Source organism: Paramacrobiotus metropolitanus, unplaced genomic scaffold (genome assembly GCF_019649055.1).
Source record: "Paramacrobiotus metropolitanus isolate TYO unplaced genomic scaffold, Prichtersi_v1.0 Parri_scaffold0000128, whole genome shotgun sequence".
Taxonomy (NCBI): Eukaryota; Metazoa; Tardigrada; class Eutardigrada; order Parachela; family Macrobiotidae; genus Paramacrobiotus; species Paramacrobiotus metropolitanus.
In genome coordinates this window covers 73,081-91,068 of record NW_026570348.1, presented here as the reverse complement: position 1 = coordinate 91,068, position 17,988 = coordinate 73,081, and the positions used below count along the sequence as shown (strand labels likewise).

At 41.9% G+C, this 17,988-nt stretch overlaps 2 protein-coding genes across 2 annotated transcripts; both read left to right on the top strand.

The window, feature by feature from the left end:
• The first annotated feature begins 931 nt into the window (after nt 1–931).
• LOC129598747 (uncharacterized) lies at nt 932–3,215 on the top strand. The gene is made up of 5 exons (XM_055496785.1): nt 932–1,333; nt 1,696–1,742; nt 1,942–2,066; nt 2,141–2,245; nt 2,650–3,215. The coding sequence occupies exons 1-5, from the start codon at nt 1,144–1,146 to the stop codon at nt 2,861–2,863; spliced, it is 681 nt and encodes a 226-aa protein (XP_055352760.1). The 5' UTR covers nt 932–1,143; the 3' UTR covers nt 2,864–3,215.
• A 745-nt stretch (nt 3,216–3,960) lies between these two features.
• LOC129598768 (uncharacterized) lies at nt 3,961–4,778 on the top strand. The gene is made up of 2 exons (XM_055496823.1): nt 3,961–4,349; nt 4,407–4,778. Exons 1-2 carry the CDS (start codon nt 4,004–4,006, stop codon nt 4,604–4,606), a joined length of 546 nt encoding a protein of 181 aa, XP_055352798.1. The 5' UTR covers nt 3,961–4,003; the 3' UTR covers nt 4,607–4,778.
• Nucleotides 4,779–17,988: the final 13,210 nt, after the last annotated feature.

Below are 17,988 nucleotides of genomic sequence, written 5' to 3'. Positions count from 1 at the left end.
GGCCCTTTCAAGCGGACCTTGTACCAGGAGTTTGGAGTCACTCCCATCCTCCATCGATGGAAGCAGAGCGAAGCGGTGTGGCTTTTCAAGATCTGGAACAAAGACAAATTTCCCGTGCCAGATTATCTGTCCCGACTTGTAAACTTCCGAGATTTACGACAACACTACAACCTGCGGATCGCTAGCCGTGTCGATACAAAAGTGAAGAAAAAAATGGGAGAGTCCACTTTTGCTATGCGGCTGAAACAACTGTTCGAGCATGTGCGGAAAGTTAACGCGGAAATCCTGAATTCGGAAAGTGTTGGGTTTTTTAAGTTTGCTCTCAAGGTGATGGACTTTAGCACTTTAGCTGGATAAGTGGTTTTTCTGTCTTTTTGTTTTGTTCGATTTTTTTTCAGTTTATGTTTTCGACCAGACAGAGCAATGTCATTTTAACACCTGCGATGTCATTGTTAAGTCCCCTGAATGGGTTGTCTGCTCCAGGAAGATAATAATAATAATAATAATAACCGAACTCGGGCAGATGATACGCCGAGAAACGGGCGAGATACGGGCGATTGAGTATCTGCGCCAGCGGTTCAGCATTGAAATTCACACGGGAATGCGGCCTCGGTCATGGGAACAGCACCAGCTTCGGCTAATTTAGATGAGATGTTTTGTATCATTAGGCCGCCTATTTCTGCTGTCGGCTGAGGCTGTGGAATTAGTATAATTATGTTTATACATTTTATTATGATAGAAAATTGTGACTTTGTATACCGCCAATTAAATAAATGAATGAACCTTTTAAATGTACGACACTTACGTACGTACTGTGGTTGGGCTGGTTTGAGCGAGTGACTCATCGTTATGTTAAACAACCTACTGAACACGCTCAAACTTGAATTACTCACTTGTCTCTTGTCAGCGAGACAGTTTTAATCGATCGGTGCTGCGCTGGTGATTTTGGCGCTCATTCACAAAATTTTTCGTCTGTTTCTTGTTTGTCTTGACTCTTTGGGTCTTGGTTCGTAATTTCCATCGGTGAAGAACTAGTCGCACATTTTGTTTTGTGGCGGTGTTCTTTCGTTTTATAATTGGGAGTTATTATCTTATTTTTTGTATTGTGAAGCATTAACACTCCGTAAGAACAGCTGTTCGACAATGCCACCGTGGGGACCTGTTGCCACCAAGAAGTTCACGGAATGCAAGAAACAGCGTTGTGTCCGTATCCCTCCGAGTATCGCAAAACCATGGGAGAGTCGCATGGAATTTGTGCAGTCCACTGTCCAGGAACTGCTGAATCGGGACCATCGCAGCGGACGATTTCGTCGTGAAATGAAGTTCGCCGTAGGTATGTTGCTGGTTTGCTGCTTACAGTAAATCGCAAATGGTGAACTACAGTTAAGCACGACTACTGCTCTCGCTGGATATTGCGACCGCTGTGGATCCATTCTTCGCCAGTGTACTGTTTGTTTTCTGTTTTCTTCATTGCTGGGACTGTAGAACTAATCAGCTGTAGTATTTGCAAAGCTTACATTAGAGATCAGAAATCAGACATAATTCAAGGGCTGTCTTTAGGTTTGACGAGAACTCTATCTGTGGGATAACGTTATTCGCTCAGTAATCAGAACTAAGTATTGCACAGATACAGACCCGCAGTGGAACGCTAGCTCCTTCTGTTTTCGTTTTCTGATTTGTTCTTTGTTGTTGCAGGGGAGGCTGTCCTGGTGATGTCTAAAGGATTGTATTTCAGTGGCACTGTAAGTCGATTTCAGCTACAGTTGCAACTGAAACCTGACACAAACTAGTTAATTTCAGCTGCTGCAGCAATGTTTTGAGTCTTTGTCGCATTTTGAAAAGATTTGTTGACTGTAAATTCATATGGGGGATATTGCGAAATTTTGACTGTTGAGGTTTCGTTGAAAGTTGATGCATTTATCGATAAACGTTTCTCGGCAGATCCACTGTTGTTATCGAGTGGCGGTACCTGCGACGCTGTTCGGACCCAATCGCCAACTGAAGGATATCCCCAAGGATCAGTGGGTGCAGACGTATCTGATTCGCTTCGAGGGCTTCGGATTGGAGTAGGTGTCGGTTTGCTGTGTCAGCTTTCACATTGACAGGCATGCTGCTCTGTATGTAAACATTGCATTTGTAGTCACGATGAAGAGTATCCGGAGAACGAGATTATTCGTCGCATCGGTGACTGCCCCGCCAACATCATGGGCATGCTGTATGCTCACGAATGGAACACCCTGCAGAGGTAAATTCCATTGCAGTTTATTTAGTTTTAACAGTAAAACATAGATGTTGTCTCAGCAGGCGCAGCCTTTTGTGCGTTCACTGAATAAAGTTACTATTATATAATGCTTGAACATTTGATTGCCTTGTATAGAAAATGTGGTAAATTCTGTCGTAATTTGTTTTTAATTGATGCTTTAGTCTAAAAAATTTAAAGATTAGTTCTAAAAAGTCAGTGCGGAAATTGGCAGTGTAGGCTGTATACCTAATGTGGATATGTACCTGCGCAGAAAAGCTGAAATTTCGCTGTATTAAAATGATTAGTTCTATAAAATCAGTGCAGAAATTGGCAGTGTAGTGTAGTGTTAATTGGCAGTGTTAATACATGTGCAGGAAAACTGAAATTTCGTTGTCTGGGTGTTGTAGAATGCGATACAATTGCGAAGATTGGGAAATGGGCGACGGAACTTGGTACCTCCCGGACGACACGTACGGCTTCTTGGAACAGCAATGGAAACGGCACAACAACACTGTGCGGACTTTTTCGCAGTTCTGTGGCCGACAGGACGCTCTGCACGACTTGGCAGCGGAGAAGGCGACATTCATGCGCACCATGTTCGGGAACGATGCGGGCCGATAGGCGGCTGTGGAAGAGTTTTGGACGTTGGGAGAAACGAATGGTTCTTGATCTGTTACGGCTTTCTGTACAGGCGAAGTTTATTTTTTACTTTTTTGTTAGCTTGTTATTGTTTGTGAGTACAAGTACACGATTGTCACTTTGATAATTTTTGCCGAGATGGAATTAGCCGCAGTGGATCCATGATTCATCCACATGTTGGAGGCTTTCCTTTTTTGTGACTTTTGTACGAATTGCTTATTCACGGATAGTGAAGTTGTATCTTTGTTGGTTTTTAATGTCAAATACGGATCAAAATATGTGAGATTAAGCATTTTGCTGCGTACGTTAAACGTTTACTGTATTAAATTGTAAATACGAGTATATATGGTTCGTTCTCATGTAAATAATTGATTGATTTTGGGACAGTCGTATTAATTTTCGCTTACATAATATAGATATTATTATGAAGTTCGACAGAGCAGCACGGGGAATTCGTACCGTGATAACGACTGTAAGCTACCTGTACTAATTGTAAGCTACTAACCATAAGCTTGTCTGCTACAATATTTCTGCATGATCGTAAACAAGTGTACGTTCGTCAGTAGCCGGTTTAACAGTATGCTTGTTTGTCTGCAATAACAAGTATTGTATCACTAACAGAAAAGAGCTACCGAACGGCTGTCACTACTTAGTACAGACGACTGAAAATTTGTGTAATACAGAAAACACTAATGAGTCATTTAGCTGACGTGATCGTTCTTGAAAAATAATTTTAAGTAGCGCAACAAAGTTACAACAGTTCTAAGATATTAATTGTTTTGCGGCTCACCTCACGGTGTTGTGCAACAACCATCATAACATTTTTCAGCAGCGCGCAACCAAGCACAATGTACCTGCCGCACCAACAGCAAACGTTTATGCGAAGACTTTTGTGGGAGCTATTGTTTGCCAGTCAGATGAATTCAAATCACTTACTCATTCATTTTGTCGAGACTCAAAACAATGTTTTCCAAGTTCAGGGGGCAAAATCGCGCAGTTTTGGCTGACCATATATAAGTTGAAGAGCGCTACGTTTACTTCATTAAGTACATTAAAATCACCAAAAAAATCTCCAAGGTTTAGCAACCACTAGCTATTACTTTTACAGCCATTCTTGTTAAAATGCAGACCATTGCTGTCATTCTGATCATCGCTTGCGCCAGCACCAGCGCGCTGCGATTTCCTCGTCAGGCGGTTGCACCAGTCGCTAACGCGCCGGCTCCGGTTCCAAGCGTACCGGCACCGAGTGCCCCAGTTCCAAATGTACCGGTTCCGAATGCTCCCGTCTCCGGTGTACCGGCTCCAGGTGTTCCGACTCCAAATGCTCCTGCTCCCAGTGTTCCTGCTCCTGCCCCGAGTGTTCCCGTGCCCTCTCCTAGTCTGCCGGTTCCTGCACCGAACCTCCCGGTGTCTCCTCCGCAAACCGGTGCCGGCGCCACCTGTACCGCCGAACAGAAGGCGCAATGTGGTAAGTTAGTGCGATGACCTTTCAACTCCACAGGCGTCTGAGGTTTTCGTATTGCAGGTCAGGCGCAGTGCCAGAATAATGGCAACACCAACACGCAACTATTGCCACAAGCTGGCAACCTGGGTGGAGGCTCCCTCATTAGCGGAATTCCCCTGCACCTGCTGAACGGCGCCGGTTTTCAGGTCCCCATCAACGCCAATGTCTGCCCGCCGGTTTCCATCTGCAACGCATGCGCTGCCGCCAGCATTCTGGGTTAAATACCGAAATGGGGATGCCTGACTTGCCGGCGCTATAATTTCAAGCATATACATATGCTCTGGAAGATGCTTTCATCAACATTTCATTAATTCATAATATCCTATAACTGCTAAAGCTGTAAAAGTTTCGATGGTCTGGTTGTCATTAGATTTTGCGCTTGTATGTAAGCCAGCTGCCAACGACAGATCGCTCCAGAATTTCTTAACAGAATCTATTTTCTGCATTGCTATACAATAATACTCGTAATTCAAATAAAAATAATGGTGATTTCTGAATTCCCTCGCACGGGTGTAACGAAATTTGCTAACTACAGAAGTGAAAAAGTGCCTAAAAGAATTTCAAAAACGATGCCGCACTAAGTTGTTCCTCATCTAATGCACGTAAAAACTAAGGAAGTTACTTCCAAGACAATCGGCATTTTTAATACTGTGATGTTCACTATTCGCGCCTAGTGTGTGGACGTTACAGTACAATAGCCATCCCCAGTTTTACCTCGTATGCCCGTATGGTTTTCAATCAATTATTGGAAGTAGTTGTTGCGTACGTCCTCGAAGCATGAACAATAATGAAAGGTCTTTCGCGTTCTAAAAGAAAGAAATCGAATGAATCGAATGAATAGTTTTGTAGAATTTGCTAATTTAGTGATTAATATAATCATTATTTCACCAAGCGGAAGTTGTGGGTTTGCCGATGTGACATATTCGAATTTTTAATGTGTGTGACGGTTCCACTGAAGCAAAGTAAATGGAAAGAACTGTACGTGCCCTTGCGATGACCTGCTGCGGCAGAACAGGGCGTTTAGGTACATGTAGTTTATTAATTTCACCTCGTATGTCAATGCAAATTAAAAAATGAATGCCAGTTAATTGTCTCGAAGATGGTTGTTGACCTTTTGACTCTGTTGACGTAAATCCAGAGTTGTTACGGCTGTCTTTCTTTTTTTAGTTAATGGATGTAAAACCATTTCTAGGTTTCCATAACCGATATCTTCAGGGCTTTTATTTGACCACCGGATTCACAGCATTTTTTCGTAGTCGGCACTGCTATAACATGATAACAGGAAATCGCATAAGTGCTACGAGGAAGAATCTGCACAAACAAAATGTTTTATCGAAATGGCTGATTTCCGGTACTTGAAAGTCAGTCTTTGCATAAGGGGCGCACATTACAACGAAGCCACAACAATGCTCCAACAGGCACAAAAACATTAAGTATACCGAAAACGTCGTCCCTTCTCCGTAGTTTCGCCGACCACAGGATCACTATCATCGTGCTGGTGTTAAGACACTGGCAAGGCCCAATGTCAACAGCAGTGTGACAGCATCCTCTGGTAATACAGAACAATACTCGAGAACGAAGTTGATAACTAACGACTTACGGACCATGCAGCTCAGCGAAATTAGAGCTTCCATAAGGACCAGGAGCATCATGGTAAGAGCTATTTCAACACAAATCGCTAGAGAAGTAAGTACACCGAGCAGTTTTCGAAACAACTAAACGAATAAAGCAATCGCAAAATTCTGTTTCATATTCAGATTAGACACACAGATTGGACGGTGTTACCTTATGATTATCAGCCAGTAGCAAAACGGCTCCTCCTTTGTGCAAAATAGTCAGCTGCTTAATATTAACATTCAAACACATTATTATAATTATTATATGCGGTGTAACAATAATTGCCGCATGCGGCATGCACATAGTTTAATATCTCCGGTATCGGCGAAGTGGTGGCGATCATGCAGTAGCTGCTGCATTCCTTGTTAAGTTGTAGCCAGCTTTTCGAATTATTTAGGTGTTCACTGTCGGGTCAGTTTGCAATTGATCAGTCCAACAACACAAACATTTCAAACCCCCTCGATGCTGACTGCAAATAACAATGGGTCCAGAACCGGTTGCAGCTGCAGTAGTATGTTTATGAGTAACAGGTTGATGCTTATTCCTAAGCCATTTAACGGGTCAAAAACGGTCAGGCTGGAGGCTACTAGAGCAGGTGACCAACAGATGAGTGTCGAAGCAGTCAAGAGCGTATACATAACGAAAGGTCGTACTCGCATTCTAGATTTCTTTGTGCTTTTTTGATGGGGCACCTATCATACAAAAAATTAAGAAACCGAATTGAAGGCATAAACATTTCTGTTATTAAAAACGGTTTCTTTTAAACACACAAGCGTCAAAAGACACGCATCAAAATGGAAACTATGATATCTCTGATAAGCAGGTCGTCAATTTTTACAGACAGTTGAGATGGTCAATTTTAAGGTGAGATTCACTACATTTTGCTTCGTCGCATCAGTGACCTTTCGAATAACATTTTCTTGCGTTGCTGACACGGTACAAGGGCTGCTTGATGGATTTTGCGGCGGCTCCCTCAGTTCCAAATTAACTGTTTTTCTCAGGTAACGCTTCCTTTCCTTATGGCGCTTGTAAAGTAGAAATACGATGGGATACAGGATGACAATCCACAGGAGCGTCTGTAAGGAGCATCTGTCATGCTGTCGAATAACCACGCAGTGGCTCTTTAGAAGCAGCCGAACCGCACCACCCATCTAGCCGTATGGCTCTGTAGAGTTAGACAAACACATCCAAACTAATTAACGGAAGCGTAAAGGCGTGTGTGACGCCAACGGCCATCAAGCAGGATGTCCAGGCTGTCCTTCTCGTATGCAGACGACCATAGGACATGGAAGATCCTATAAACGGTTTAAAGCGATTAAGAGGTGCAGCTGCATGGGAATAACCGCCATAATCCATAATACCCAGTTCATGAAAAAGCAGTAAAGTAGACTTCCTGTTTAAGCAGGGTTTAAAAGAACGGGAGCCAGATAGTTTCCCAAATACGTGGCAACACTGAGTATGATGTTGGAGAGTGACAAAAACATTATGTAGACTGAAAGATCGTCCGCTAAGATTATGGCAGTGTTGAAAAGAATGCACAGTGCATTCAGAATGTCGGCGGCCAAGTCAGTTGTTACCAAACACCGGGAAAATTAATGGCAGTTACGTTTGCATTTAAGTCTGCAGTCGACAAGTTTGTGGAATTCGAAGGAAACATTGTGATGTTTTCCATTTCAAAATTCACCAAACAGGAGTTCCTTACCGCTTACAGGAAAAGTAAATTAAGTACAAGTAGCGCAATCGATTTGAAGTGTTCAAGAAGTACCGCTCAGCGTTAGTCGAATATCTATGTAATATTGCTACCTTGATGCTCTAACAATTAATTGCCAACAGAATAAACACAAACTTCCGCTTTCTTTTTCCCTTACCATTAGTGGAGTAGAACCTGATATGCGAGTAGCAGGTACTTCGCTTTTCACCTAACGAAGGCGATACGCACCGTGCATGGGCATAGTACTGCACTCGCAGTTTTTTCGCCCGAAAGCCTTTTTCCACATTCTCATAACCAACATTACGCCTTGGCAGGATGCAACATCATTCACGGAAACGGTGTTCTGGGACGTTGTCGGTCCCGTAAACGATTGTTGAGCAGCGTGTTTAGGAAAATGATATTGTCGGAGAGCCGCTGCTCCTTCTGTATAGGCGGAGTTGTTCTATTAATTTTGCTTCTTACCAAAGGCCGAGCCCGCCATTGTGTTTAGCCACCGCCCATCGGTATATTCTTTACATATTGTGGTCATTGATAAATTTTTTAGTATTATAAATCTGTCGAATCTACCGCAGTTAACAAATTTCGACGAACACAAATGTGTACGTTTTGGGTAGAGTTTTGTGTAAGGAAACCTTTCTTGGGCAGTACGTGCAGAACGCTGAATCTATTAAAAAATTATGATAGGAAATTTGCGACTTTTGGAACTTGGAACTAAAGCACGGTACACGCGGTCGCTCGGATAGTTGCTTTCTTACAGCAAAAACAAGTGTGCTGTAATCGAATTTATTCGCTTTTCAAATGTACCGCAACAATCTGATTCCTTAAATTGGTATGGTAATTTAACATATTTATTCATAATAGTGAATTTTACGCCGCCGTAACCATCTGGCGAATCCTACAGCACATGTTTTCCGAATCGCCTTGATGCTGATGGCGAATAATATGGGATCCAGCACCGGCTGTAGATCAACTAGCATAAAAGTGATAAACGATTCTAGGGTTGACGTTTGATTTGCTTGCGTTTTGAAATAAATTAAGCTCGTGTACACCAGAGCCGGTGTCCAGCATATAATTGTCGTAAAGGTCACGAGAGTGTACATGGTGAACGGTCGCACTCGTAGTCGGGGTTTCGTTGTCACGCTTACTTGGTAGCGCACCTGCAGCACATTGAAATATCGTGAAATGCCTGTTTACGAATAGTTAGTACAAGTTTCGAATAAATGAAAGCTAGGATAGCGCGTAAATAATAATGACTTCTCATTACTAACGTAATATACAATACCTGTACACGAATTGTTGCGGTAAACAACTCAGCACACATTAATTAAAATTGTTTTCATTTTCTAATGAAATAACTGCGTTTTGGTACATACCGTACCTTTTGCGTTCTTGCATCGGGCGCGTCGTGCACAGCACTGCCTTGCGCATTCGTTATAGTATCATCCGGTTGATTTTGAGGAACTTTCAGTTCCACATCCAAAGTTTTTTTCAGTGTCCGCTTCCTGCGCTGATAAAGTACAAACAGGATCGGATACAGCAAGACAATAAACACGACAGGGGTGTTGCCAATGAGCATCTGAACAGCTATCGTATAACCAAACAACGGCACTTGGTCAACCGCCGTATTGCATGCATACAAGGACGGTTCGACATAGATAAACTGATCCAAAAGGATTAAAGGGAACGTTACGATGTGCGTGATACCTACGCCCACTAAGCAAAGCGTCCACGCCACCGTTCTCGAGTGGAGACGAGCATACGATAGGGGAAATCCCAGCGCCCATAGACGGTTTAGAGCGATCAGGACATGCATTTGCATAGGAATGACGTACATAATCCAGGCTACCCAGTTCATGAAGATACAGTAAATTACACGTCCTTCTGATGTGTAATACGCTGCATCCTGCGGCATATGATACCCCAAGGTCACCGCAATACCGAGTACAATGTTGGAGACGGACAGACACATAAGATACACTGAAAAGGTGGTTCGCAGTTCAGTCCACATCAGGAATAACCAGAGCATCCCAGTATTGAAGATGATGTTTAGGGCATTTAGAATGTCCTGGACCACGGGAAAAAAATTGAGGTTCCATTTAAACACATCAGCGGTTGTATTAGCGTCGCCATCCGGATAGCCGGAGTGATTTAAGTTGAAAAATGTCGTGTTGTTGTCCTTTTCATTTTGGTTCGTGCCAATGTAACTGAAGTTGTAACCGGTAATTATGGCGGCGGCCATATTCGCAAACGGATAGATTATGAGAATCAAAGAGATTATTGTGGTATAATGCTGTAACTGATGTTAACCATTTCGAATCAGTTACACGGGATCTGCGGGATCTTATTGTGGTATAATGCTGTTAACCATTTTGAAGAGCACAGAATATCAGTTACACGGGATCTGCAGGATCAATCAAGTAAAACCGAAGAATGAATGTTAGCTAATTGTCATAGCGCATATATGGGTACGTAATTACGCTATGTAATTGCCTCGAAAACTGGAACCATTACGAGCAGTTTTGTGACGTAATACAGGATAGAAGAATGCTGCACCGATATGCTGTCCACACTCCACAGACACTGTTCAGTTCACTCTTCGTCTGTCGTTCACCTTTTTTGATGAGTTGCTGACGCAAATCCGGAGTTGTTACGGCTACCTTTCTTTTTCGACTATTGGATTTGAAACTGCTTTATACTCGTAAGTTTACGTATTCAATATCGTCATGGGCGTTAATTTCACCTGTGCATTCGGCCTCTGACCAGTTGACAATACGAAAAAGCAATCATAAGAAACCGTTTCAAGTGCTGCGAAACCTGATAAGAATAATTTTTTCTTAATAACTAACCGACACACGATGCAGCTCTTCAAATATTGTTAAAAGCCTACATAGGGAGGCAACTCACTTCTGCAGGTTAATCAGTTCTGCAACAAAATTTAAACTAAGCACTTCCAAGTGCCACTGAATGCGTCTACCGTAGTTTTCTGACTCGCAGTCGTAATATGGTGTTTATACATGTTACGAGTATAAATGTGGCTATATAACTATCCAGAATGGTGGGCAATAGTGGAAGATGGCACTGACACTAACCAACTATATACTCGCAACAAAACAGCAGCTAGTGGCAACTCTTTACTGATGAAAAGACCGAATGAACAGAGCGCATTTTCTGGCTGCTGCTTATATACTCTAAGAGTAAGCATCAGGAACAGAAAGTCTAAATCAGCATAAAAACAATGAAGAAAGATCTAGAGCTTTATTTAACAATAGGGTGTGGCTCGGGCGTGACAATAGAAAATAGGCATACAATGATGAATCATATGCAACTAGTGCATTGATCCTTATTGTGTGATGGCAACAATTAAAGGGCAGCTATTAATAGCATTAGCTGCTGTATTTTAAACGCTTCGATGGTCATGTAATTACGCAGCAATATTTTACCTATAACATACACCCATGTCGGGTGCATCTTTTCCACTTAAACCATTTAATTGCACCGTCGGTGCCCGTAACAAAGAAGCCTCCCGGTGTGTGATCGCTGTCAAATGTTATTAATTTTATTAATCGGTAGGAAAATATTTAAGCTACCGCCGTATATCTGTAAAGCCATTCAAATCCCAGTTCATCCGGCTGCGGGACCGTTTAGAGAAGTACGAAGGCTTAGTACTATTTCGAAGTAAGTCTTATATATATATATAGAGATTAATAAATAATCAGCATTACGATAAATTGCAAACGTTACTCGTAAGACACGCGCAAAATATGTCAAAAGTGGTAAACCAAAATTCTGCAGCGATATAATCACAACTGCATGATTGCACCACTTCAGTTTTCATTACTAGCATTAACAGATGATTTTTAATTATTTTGGTTTACACTGCCGGAGCAGTCTCAGCAGTCCCTCAGCAAAGGCATGCCGAACCGACTTGATGCTGACTGCGAATAATAATGGATCCAGAACGGGTTGCAGTTGTAGTAGCACAGGAACAGCCAGCGAGTTGTTATAACTTATCCATAAGTTTGTTGGCGTGCCAAAAAAGGCCCAGTTCGAATGCACCAGATGAGGCAACCAACAGGTAATGGTCGAAAAGGTCAATAACGAGTGCATGACGAAAGGTCGCATTCTTAGCTTGGATTTCGTTTGGCTTTTTCGATAAGACACCTGCCATACAAGAAAAATTAGCGAAGGAAAGCATACAGATTACTTCTAACAATTAATATACTCGTATCATGCGATAGTACGGAGTGTGGTCCTGCTTCGATAAGAAAATTGCGATACAGTTGCGAAGAGATAGTACACTACAAACGCGTAATGCTGATTATTAACTATGCAGTACCGACTGTCGTGACTATATCGTCAATGGGAGTACGACATGTAATAGTACCGATACAATCATACATGTATTTCTATGCTGTCCAGCTGTTACGCGTATTGAGCAAGTTCTGGTTTTTGAAAGGCCAAAACTGTACCTTTTGTTTCAGTGAATCGGTGGTAGGGTAAACAGCGTTTTCGAGCGTTGATAAAACGGTTCGAAGACTGTTCGGCTGATTTTGCGGTGGCTCACTCAATCCCACATCAAACGCTTTCCTTAGATCCCGCTTCCTTTTTTTATGGCGCTTATAAAGTATGTAGAGGACGGGATATAGTAGGATAATGCACACAACAGGGACATTTGCAAACAGCATCTGCAGGGCTATCGAATAACCACGTAATGGCCCTTCTAAAACGGCATCAAAGCACCTTCTGTTCAAGTGTGCGACGAGGATAAATTGATCTAAAACGATATACGGGAGCATAAAGATGTGCGTGAGACCCACGGTTATCCAGCAGCATGTCCAAGCTAGCGTTCTCGTGTGGAAACGACCATACGACATGGGGAATGCCAACGCCCATAAACGGTTTAAAGCGATTAACAAATGCAACTGCATGGGAATAGTGCGCATGATCGGGCCTGCCCAGTAATTTACGAAACAATAAACAGGACTCCCTGATGTATCAGACGGTACTGAAACGTCCGACAGGTGGACATCCAGGAGCGTAATAGCATCGAGTATAACGTTATAGAAAAACAGGAACGTGATGTACACCGAAAAGGTCGTCGATCTCAGCTCAGGTGACAACATGAGCATTAGAGTTCCAGCGGCATTAAAAATTATACCCAGGACATTAAGAATGTTGGTAGACACGTCAACTGGGCCGAAATCTGAAGAGACGGTTTGGTTTGCATCGTACAGATCATCGGAAGAGTTAGAGGGGAATATTGTGCTGTTGTCCAGTTCAAATTCTGATAAATCATAGTCCATGGCAGACGATGCAGATTCTGTCCGTGTCACGAGCGGCAAAAGTTGTTTCGAGAAATACTCTGCGATTAACTGAAGGCAGCACGCTTGTGAAATAAGTCGTGATGCTTCCATACTGCTCCAGGCAAACAGGCAGTTTGTTGAAAATCTCCCAACTTCCGCCGACTTTTTCTACTGCATGAAGTAGCAGCCGAAATATGAGTAGTACTTTCCTTTTTTACCTAACGAAACCGATACGCATTTTTAACGACGAACTATTGTTCTTGTAGTGTTTGCGCTTGAGAGCGTTTTTCCAAATTTTCGTAACCGATATTACGCCTTGGCAGCGGGGAAAACTTCATTCAAGGAAACGGCGCACCGGGACGGTGCCGTTCTCGTAAGCGATCGTTGAGCAGTGCATTCAAAAAAAATGCACGATTGGGGACTTTTTCTTTTTTTTGTACAAGCGCAGTTTGTTGTGCTGACTGCTGTCACCTGACGTTTTTTATCGTGTACTTATACTTACACGATACCGATTGCCTGTTTGTTCATGCTCTTCTGAAGGTCGATTTTTGTCAGAGAAAATTTATATCACCATATGAATTTTCGGTAACTATAACTATAGTTTTCGTAAAATTCAGTTTAGTAACGAACCTGTTAAAAATGCGAATATGTGACTTAAAATCGCGTAAACTGCGAATCCTGCGAAACAACTTTGACGGTTTGCCAGTCGTACATATTTTTATCGCGGTATTACCAACAAGCGTTTTTCGTTCGCTGTCTATGGGTAAAGACTAAAGAAGACCGTTCAGTCCGTTGAACCGTTCTTAATTTTTAATTATGGTAGCTGAATCTGCAAAACTTCTAATATTAGTCAGTGTGTAATTCCCTGACATGTTTTGCTCATGACAACGCTGTATGAAGGCGGCACTGTAATTTTGGAAGGTGATTTCGATGGCCCAGTGATGGATGGATGGCTTTATTACTACATTATACGAGTACTAATACAGATCACCAAAATATATTTTGACAACCAAAAATTAATATTGCTGTAATCAAATTATTCACTCTCAGATGCAATCAAACACTAATCTTAATTCCTTATCAAGAATGGTTCAGCTGCTTAGGTTATCAACTTTACACGACCGAATAAATTTGCCAAGTCCAATCAAACAAGCACTCCGAATCGACTCGATGCTAAGGGCGAGTAATATGGGGTCCAGCACAGACTGCAGCCGTTTCAGCACAATGGAAATAAATATTTTATCGCTTGAAGACGAGTCTGTGTACAATTTAAAGTAGATTAAATTCAGATATATCACGGCTGGGGTCCAGCAGATAATTGTCGTAAAGGTCACGAGTGTGCATATAGTGAACGGGTTCACTCGTACTCTGGGTTTGATGGTCACGCTTTCTTGATAACGCACCTGCCATATAGAAAAAGTTAGCACTCTTACAGGAAACAATAGTTTAAAGTTGGCACTCTTACTATTCAAAGCTGTTCACTCTATATTGTGCTTTTAATTTTATTATGACGTTAACAATAATGATAAGGATTGCATTAATAAGTAGAGACTGACGTAATCTACAGTATGTAATTTGTGTACATGGCATTATTTGTTGATTAAGGGAATGATTATGTACCTTTTGCGTTGTTGCATAGGTCACGTCGTGCACTGCGTTGTCTTGCACTGGCGATACGGCAACCAGATTATCATGGTGATGGTGGTGATGATGTTCCAAGGTTTGCAGTTCCCCGTCCGGTGTTTTTGTCACTGACCGCTTTCGTCGTTTATGGCGCTGGTAGAGTACGAACAGAATCGGGTACAGCAAGATAATAAACACGACCGGAGTGTTATGAATGAGCATCTGCACAGCTACTGTATGATATAACAACGGCTTCCGGTAAACAGCCGTATCGCAGACGCTCGTATCTGTAGAATGTTTGCTCGTCGGGACGGCGTAGACAAACTGATCCAAAATGTTCAGCGGCAGCGTGACGATGTGCGTGAAACCCGTGGCCATCAAGCAACATGCCCACGCCACTGATCTTCTGTGCAAATGACCATAAGAACGGGGAAATCCCAGCGCCCATAGCCGGTCTACGGTAATTAAGAAGTGCGTATGCATGGGAACAACGGACATAATCCAGGTTACCCAGTTCACGAATAGACAGTAAAGTAGGCGCTGCTCGGATGCACGATCTCCGGCAACGGACCCCAGATGGAATTCCAAGCACCTGGCGACACCGGCTGCGATGTTGGAGAGGGACAAAAATACAATGTACACCGCAAAGGTCGTCCGCAATTCAGCCGTCATCAAGAACACGGAGACCATGCCGGCGTTGAAGATGATATTAAAAGCGTCCAGAACATTCAAGGTCACGGCAGAGGAATCGAAGTCCCATTGCCACACATCAGCACTGATATTTTCTTCCGGGTAACTGGAGAAATTTACGGCGGATAACAGTGCGTCCCTAACCATTGTCTGTTGAATCCCACCGTCGTAATTAAAACTGCCGATGGCTGTATATGCAAGCGGATAATTAGAGAGGCTGCATGGGTATACCGTGGCATTATCAGCCATTTTGCAAGCGGATAATAAAGCATTCGTTCCGAGAAACACGGAATGAATGAGGACTGCTTGTCTACTTTAGAAAACTAAATGTAAAAATGAGTCTCGTGGCGTATTAGCAATCCAAGGTTGAGCGAACTTGTAAAGTCTAGCGCCCGCACCCGTGTTTATTTAACAATTACGTTTCGCTTACCTTTGACCTTTTTTAATAAGTATAACCCGCAATGCCAAAAAAAGTCCGGAACAGGAAGTTGCGGTAAGTGCTGTGAGCCGAAACCAGTACTGCAAAAAGTTTGTACTTCTGGTAAGTAACTAGCGGACGGACGAGCACCTCAGCAATCCAGCAGGAACTCAGCCAATGGAACCAGCACCAACTGCAGCATTATAACAGAGCTTACATAACGAATGAATAATTTTTGATCGTTTAAGTCAATACTGCCATTGACGCACTGTTGTCATTTAGATCCAGACGTTCGTAGAAGTGGCTCACAAAAAGCCACAACAATGCAATGCGATAGTTTACAGTTGTCAGTAAAATTGCATGGTGCCGCTAGAAATTTGTCATGACATTGTAAAACGAATCGCACATTAACCTCTGCCGAAAAACCATTTGGGTAACTGTAGTGTAACACTGAATAGATTTTAATCTGATTCTGTTACTGCGCATATTAAGTAATAAAACACTCGTACTGCAAATTTTGAATAAAATGTACACCAAAAAAGGTCGTCGGTAGTTCCGCTAATATCAGGAATAACAAGAGCATACTGTGTTGCAAAGGAGGATCAGAGGACTCACAACGTCTCCCATTACGGGAAATACATTCTTAATTAGGAGATGCAAATGCATCGACAACTGTTTTGCATTTAGGGAACTACTCTGTAGTGCGATTGGAGCTGGAAATCCTGAGTCATTTCAGACGTAGAATTTATACCTCTGGGAAGTAAAACAGTGGCTGGATTTGCATCGTACAAATAGCTAGTGTGGTTTTGTATTCGAATAACGCTACGAATTTAGAATTTTACCATTTCAGCCAATTTGTATGTGCTTAGCATTATTCAAGATTGGACAATTTGTATATTTGCTAAGCATTAAACAAATTGCCAGAATTTGAATATTGCTAAGCTTTATACTAAATAGTGTTTTCGGAATAATGCTAAAAACGATACAAAATTAAAGTATGAAATTTTTAATGTTCTTGAATTTATTTAAATGTGCTTATTTGGAATTTGCACCAGTGCTATTTGGAATTTGCACATTTGCACATAGTATGGACATAATGTGCGACCGAAATAAACCGCACTGTGGTTTATTTCGGTCGCACCTTACGTCCATTCGGCTTCACAAGCGCGGCGCAGTATTTACTACATACTGCGGCTTCGTTTTTCAGTTATTCTGACTATATTTAAGTACATTAATAATTTTTGAAATTTGCAGTTCTGTATGCCTTTCAGCATTATTCCAAATTAACTAATTCGTATAATGCTTAGCAATATTCATAATTCACGAATTTGTATAACGCTCTGCATTATACTAATTCAGTGGGTTATGAATAATGCTAAGCATTATACAAATATAAATACGAATCAATTCTGCTAAGCAAAAGCCACACTACAAATAGCTTTACGTGTTCGTATGAAAATCTTGTGTTATATTAAGTGTACATTTTTTTGTACCGGAAATTCTAGCAAGTAATATTGATGGAAGGCACGACATCGAATGAAATGATGCCTTTCTGCACTGCTGTAAGCAGAGTTTGCTGAGGTAGTATTTACACCTGCTACTAATTCCCGCTGATAATGTTTTCTGAGTTGAACTATCAAAACCGGGAAACATGAGAGATACCTTCCGTGAAGACGACCAAGTTTGCCTCACACGTTAGGCTACGTTACGTGGTGCGTTTCATGCAGTTTTTTGGAATTTTCGATTAATCGATATCAATTCCATATTTGTTTACCACTGCAGATTTTATGACATCTCTATTGCCGGCATGCATAAAAAAAAGATGGTACCACGGAATTGTATTACGCATGACGAGCGAGGAACAACTTCGCAAACAGTATTCCGATTCGACGTAGTATAGAAGATAGTTTCTGTTTTGACAACTTTATAATTAATGAGTATTTTGTTAATCATCGGTACAACTATGTACGTATGAAAACAGCTATAAACCAAAAATAAAATAATTATTAAACAAAATACAGGTACTTGCGCTTTAACGACTACCGAAACGAGAAAGGTTGCGGCTCATCCAAGAACAGTGCTTAAAAGTGTAGACTGTAGTTAAAATCTCTACTACAGAAAAAACTACATAATAATATTTTTGTTGGCTCTAGCGCAGCGATAATCGTCACTTAATTGTGCCCTGCCGGATCCGTCTATCGATTCTCGCAGCACAAGCGTTCCGAATTGACCCGATACTGA

Excerpts from the sequence above, each read along its gene's own strand:
- LOC129598747 (XM_055496785.1), top strand. The coding sequence starts at position 1,144 with ATGCCACCGTGGGGACCTGTTGCCACCAAGAAGTTCACGGAATGCAAG. Across the intron at positions 1,743-1,941 it reads GATTGTATTTCAGTGGCACT|ATCCACTGTTGTTATCGAGT; the intron begins GTAAGTCGATTT and ends GTTTCTCGGCAG. Across the intron at positions 2,067-2,140 it reads TTCGAGGGCTTCGGATTGGA|TCACGATGAAGAGTATCCGG; the intron begins GTAGGTGTCGGT and ends TTGCATTTGTAG.
- LOC129598768 (XM_055496823.1), top strand. The coding sequence starts at position 4,004 with ATGCAGACCATTGCTGTCATTCTGATCATCGCTTGCGCCAGCACCAGC. Across the intron at positions 4,350-4,406 it reads CGAACAGAAGGCGCAATGTG|GTCAGGCGCAGTGCCAGAAT; the intron begins GTAAGTTAGTGC and ends TTCGTATTGCAG.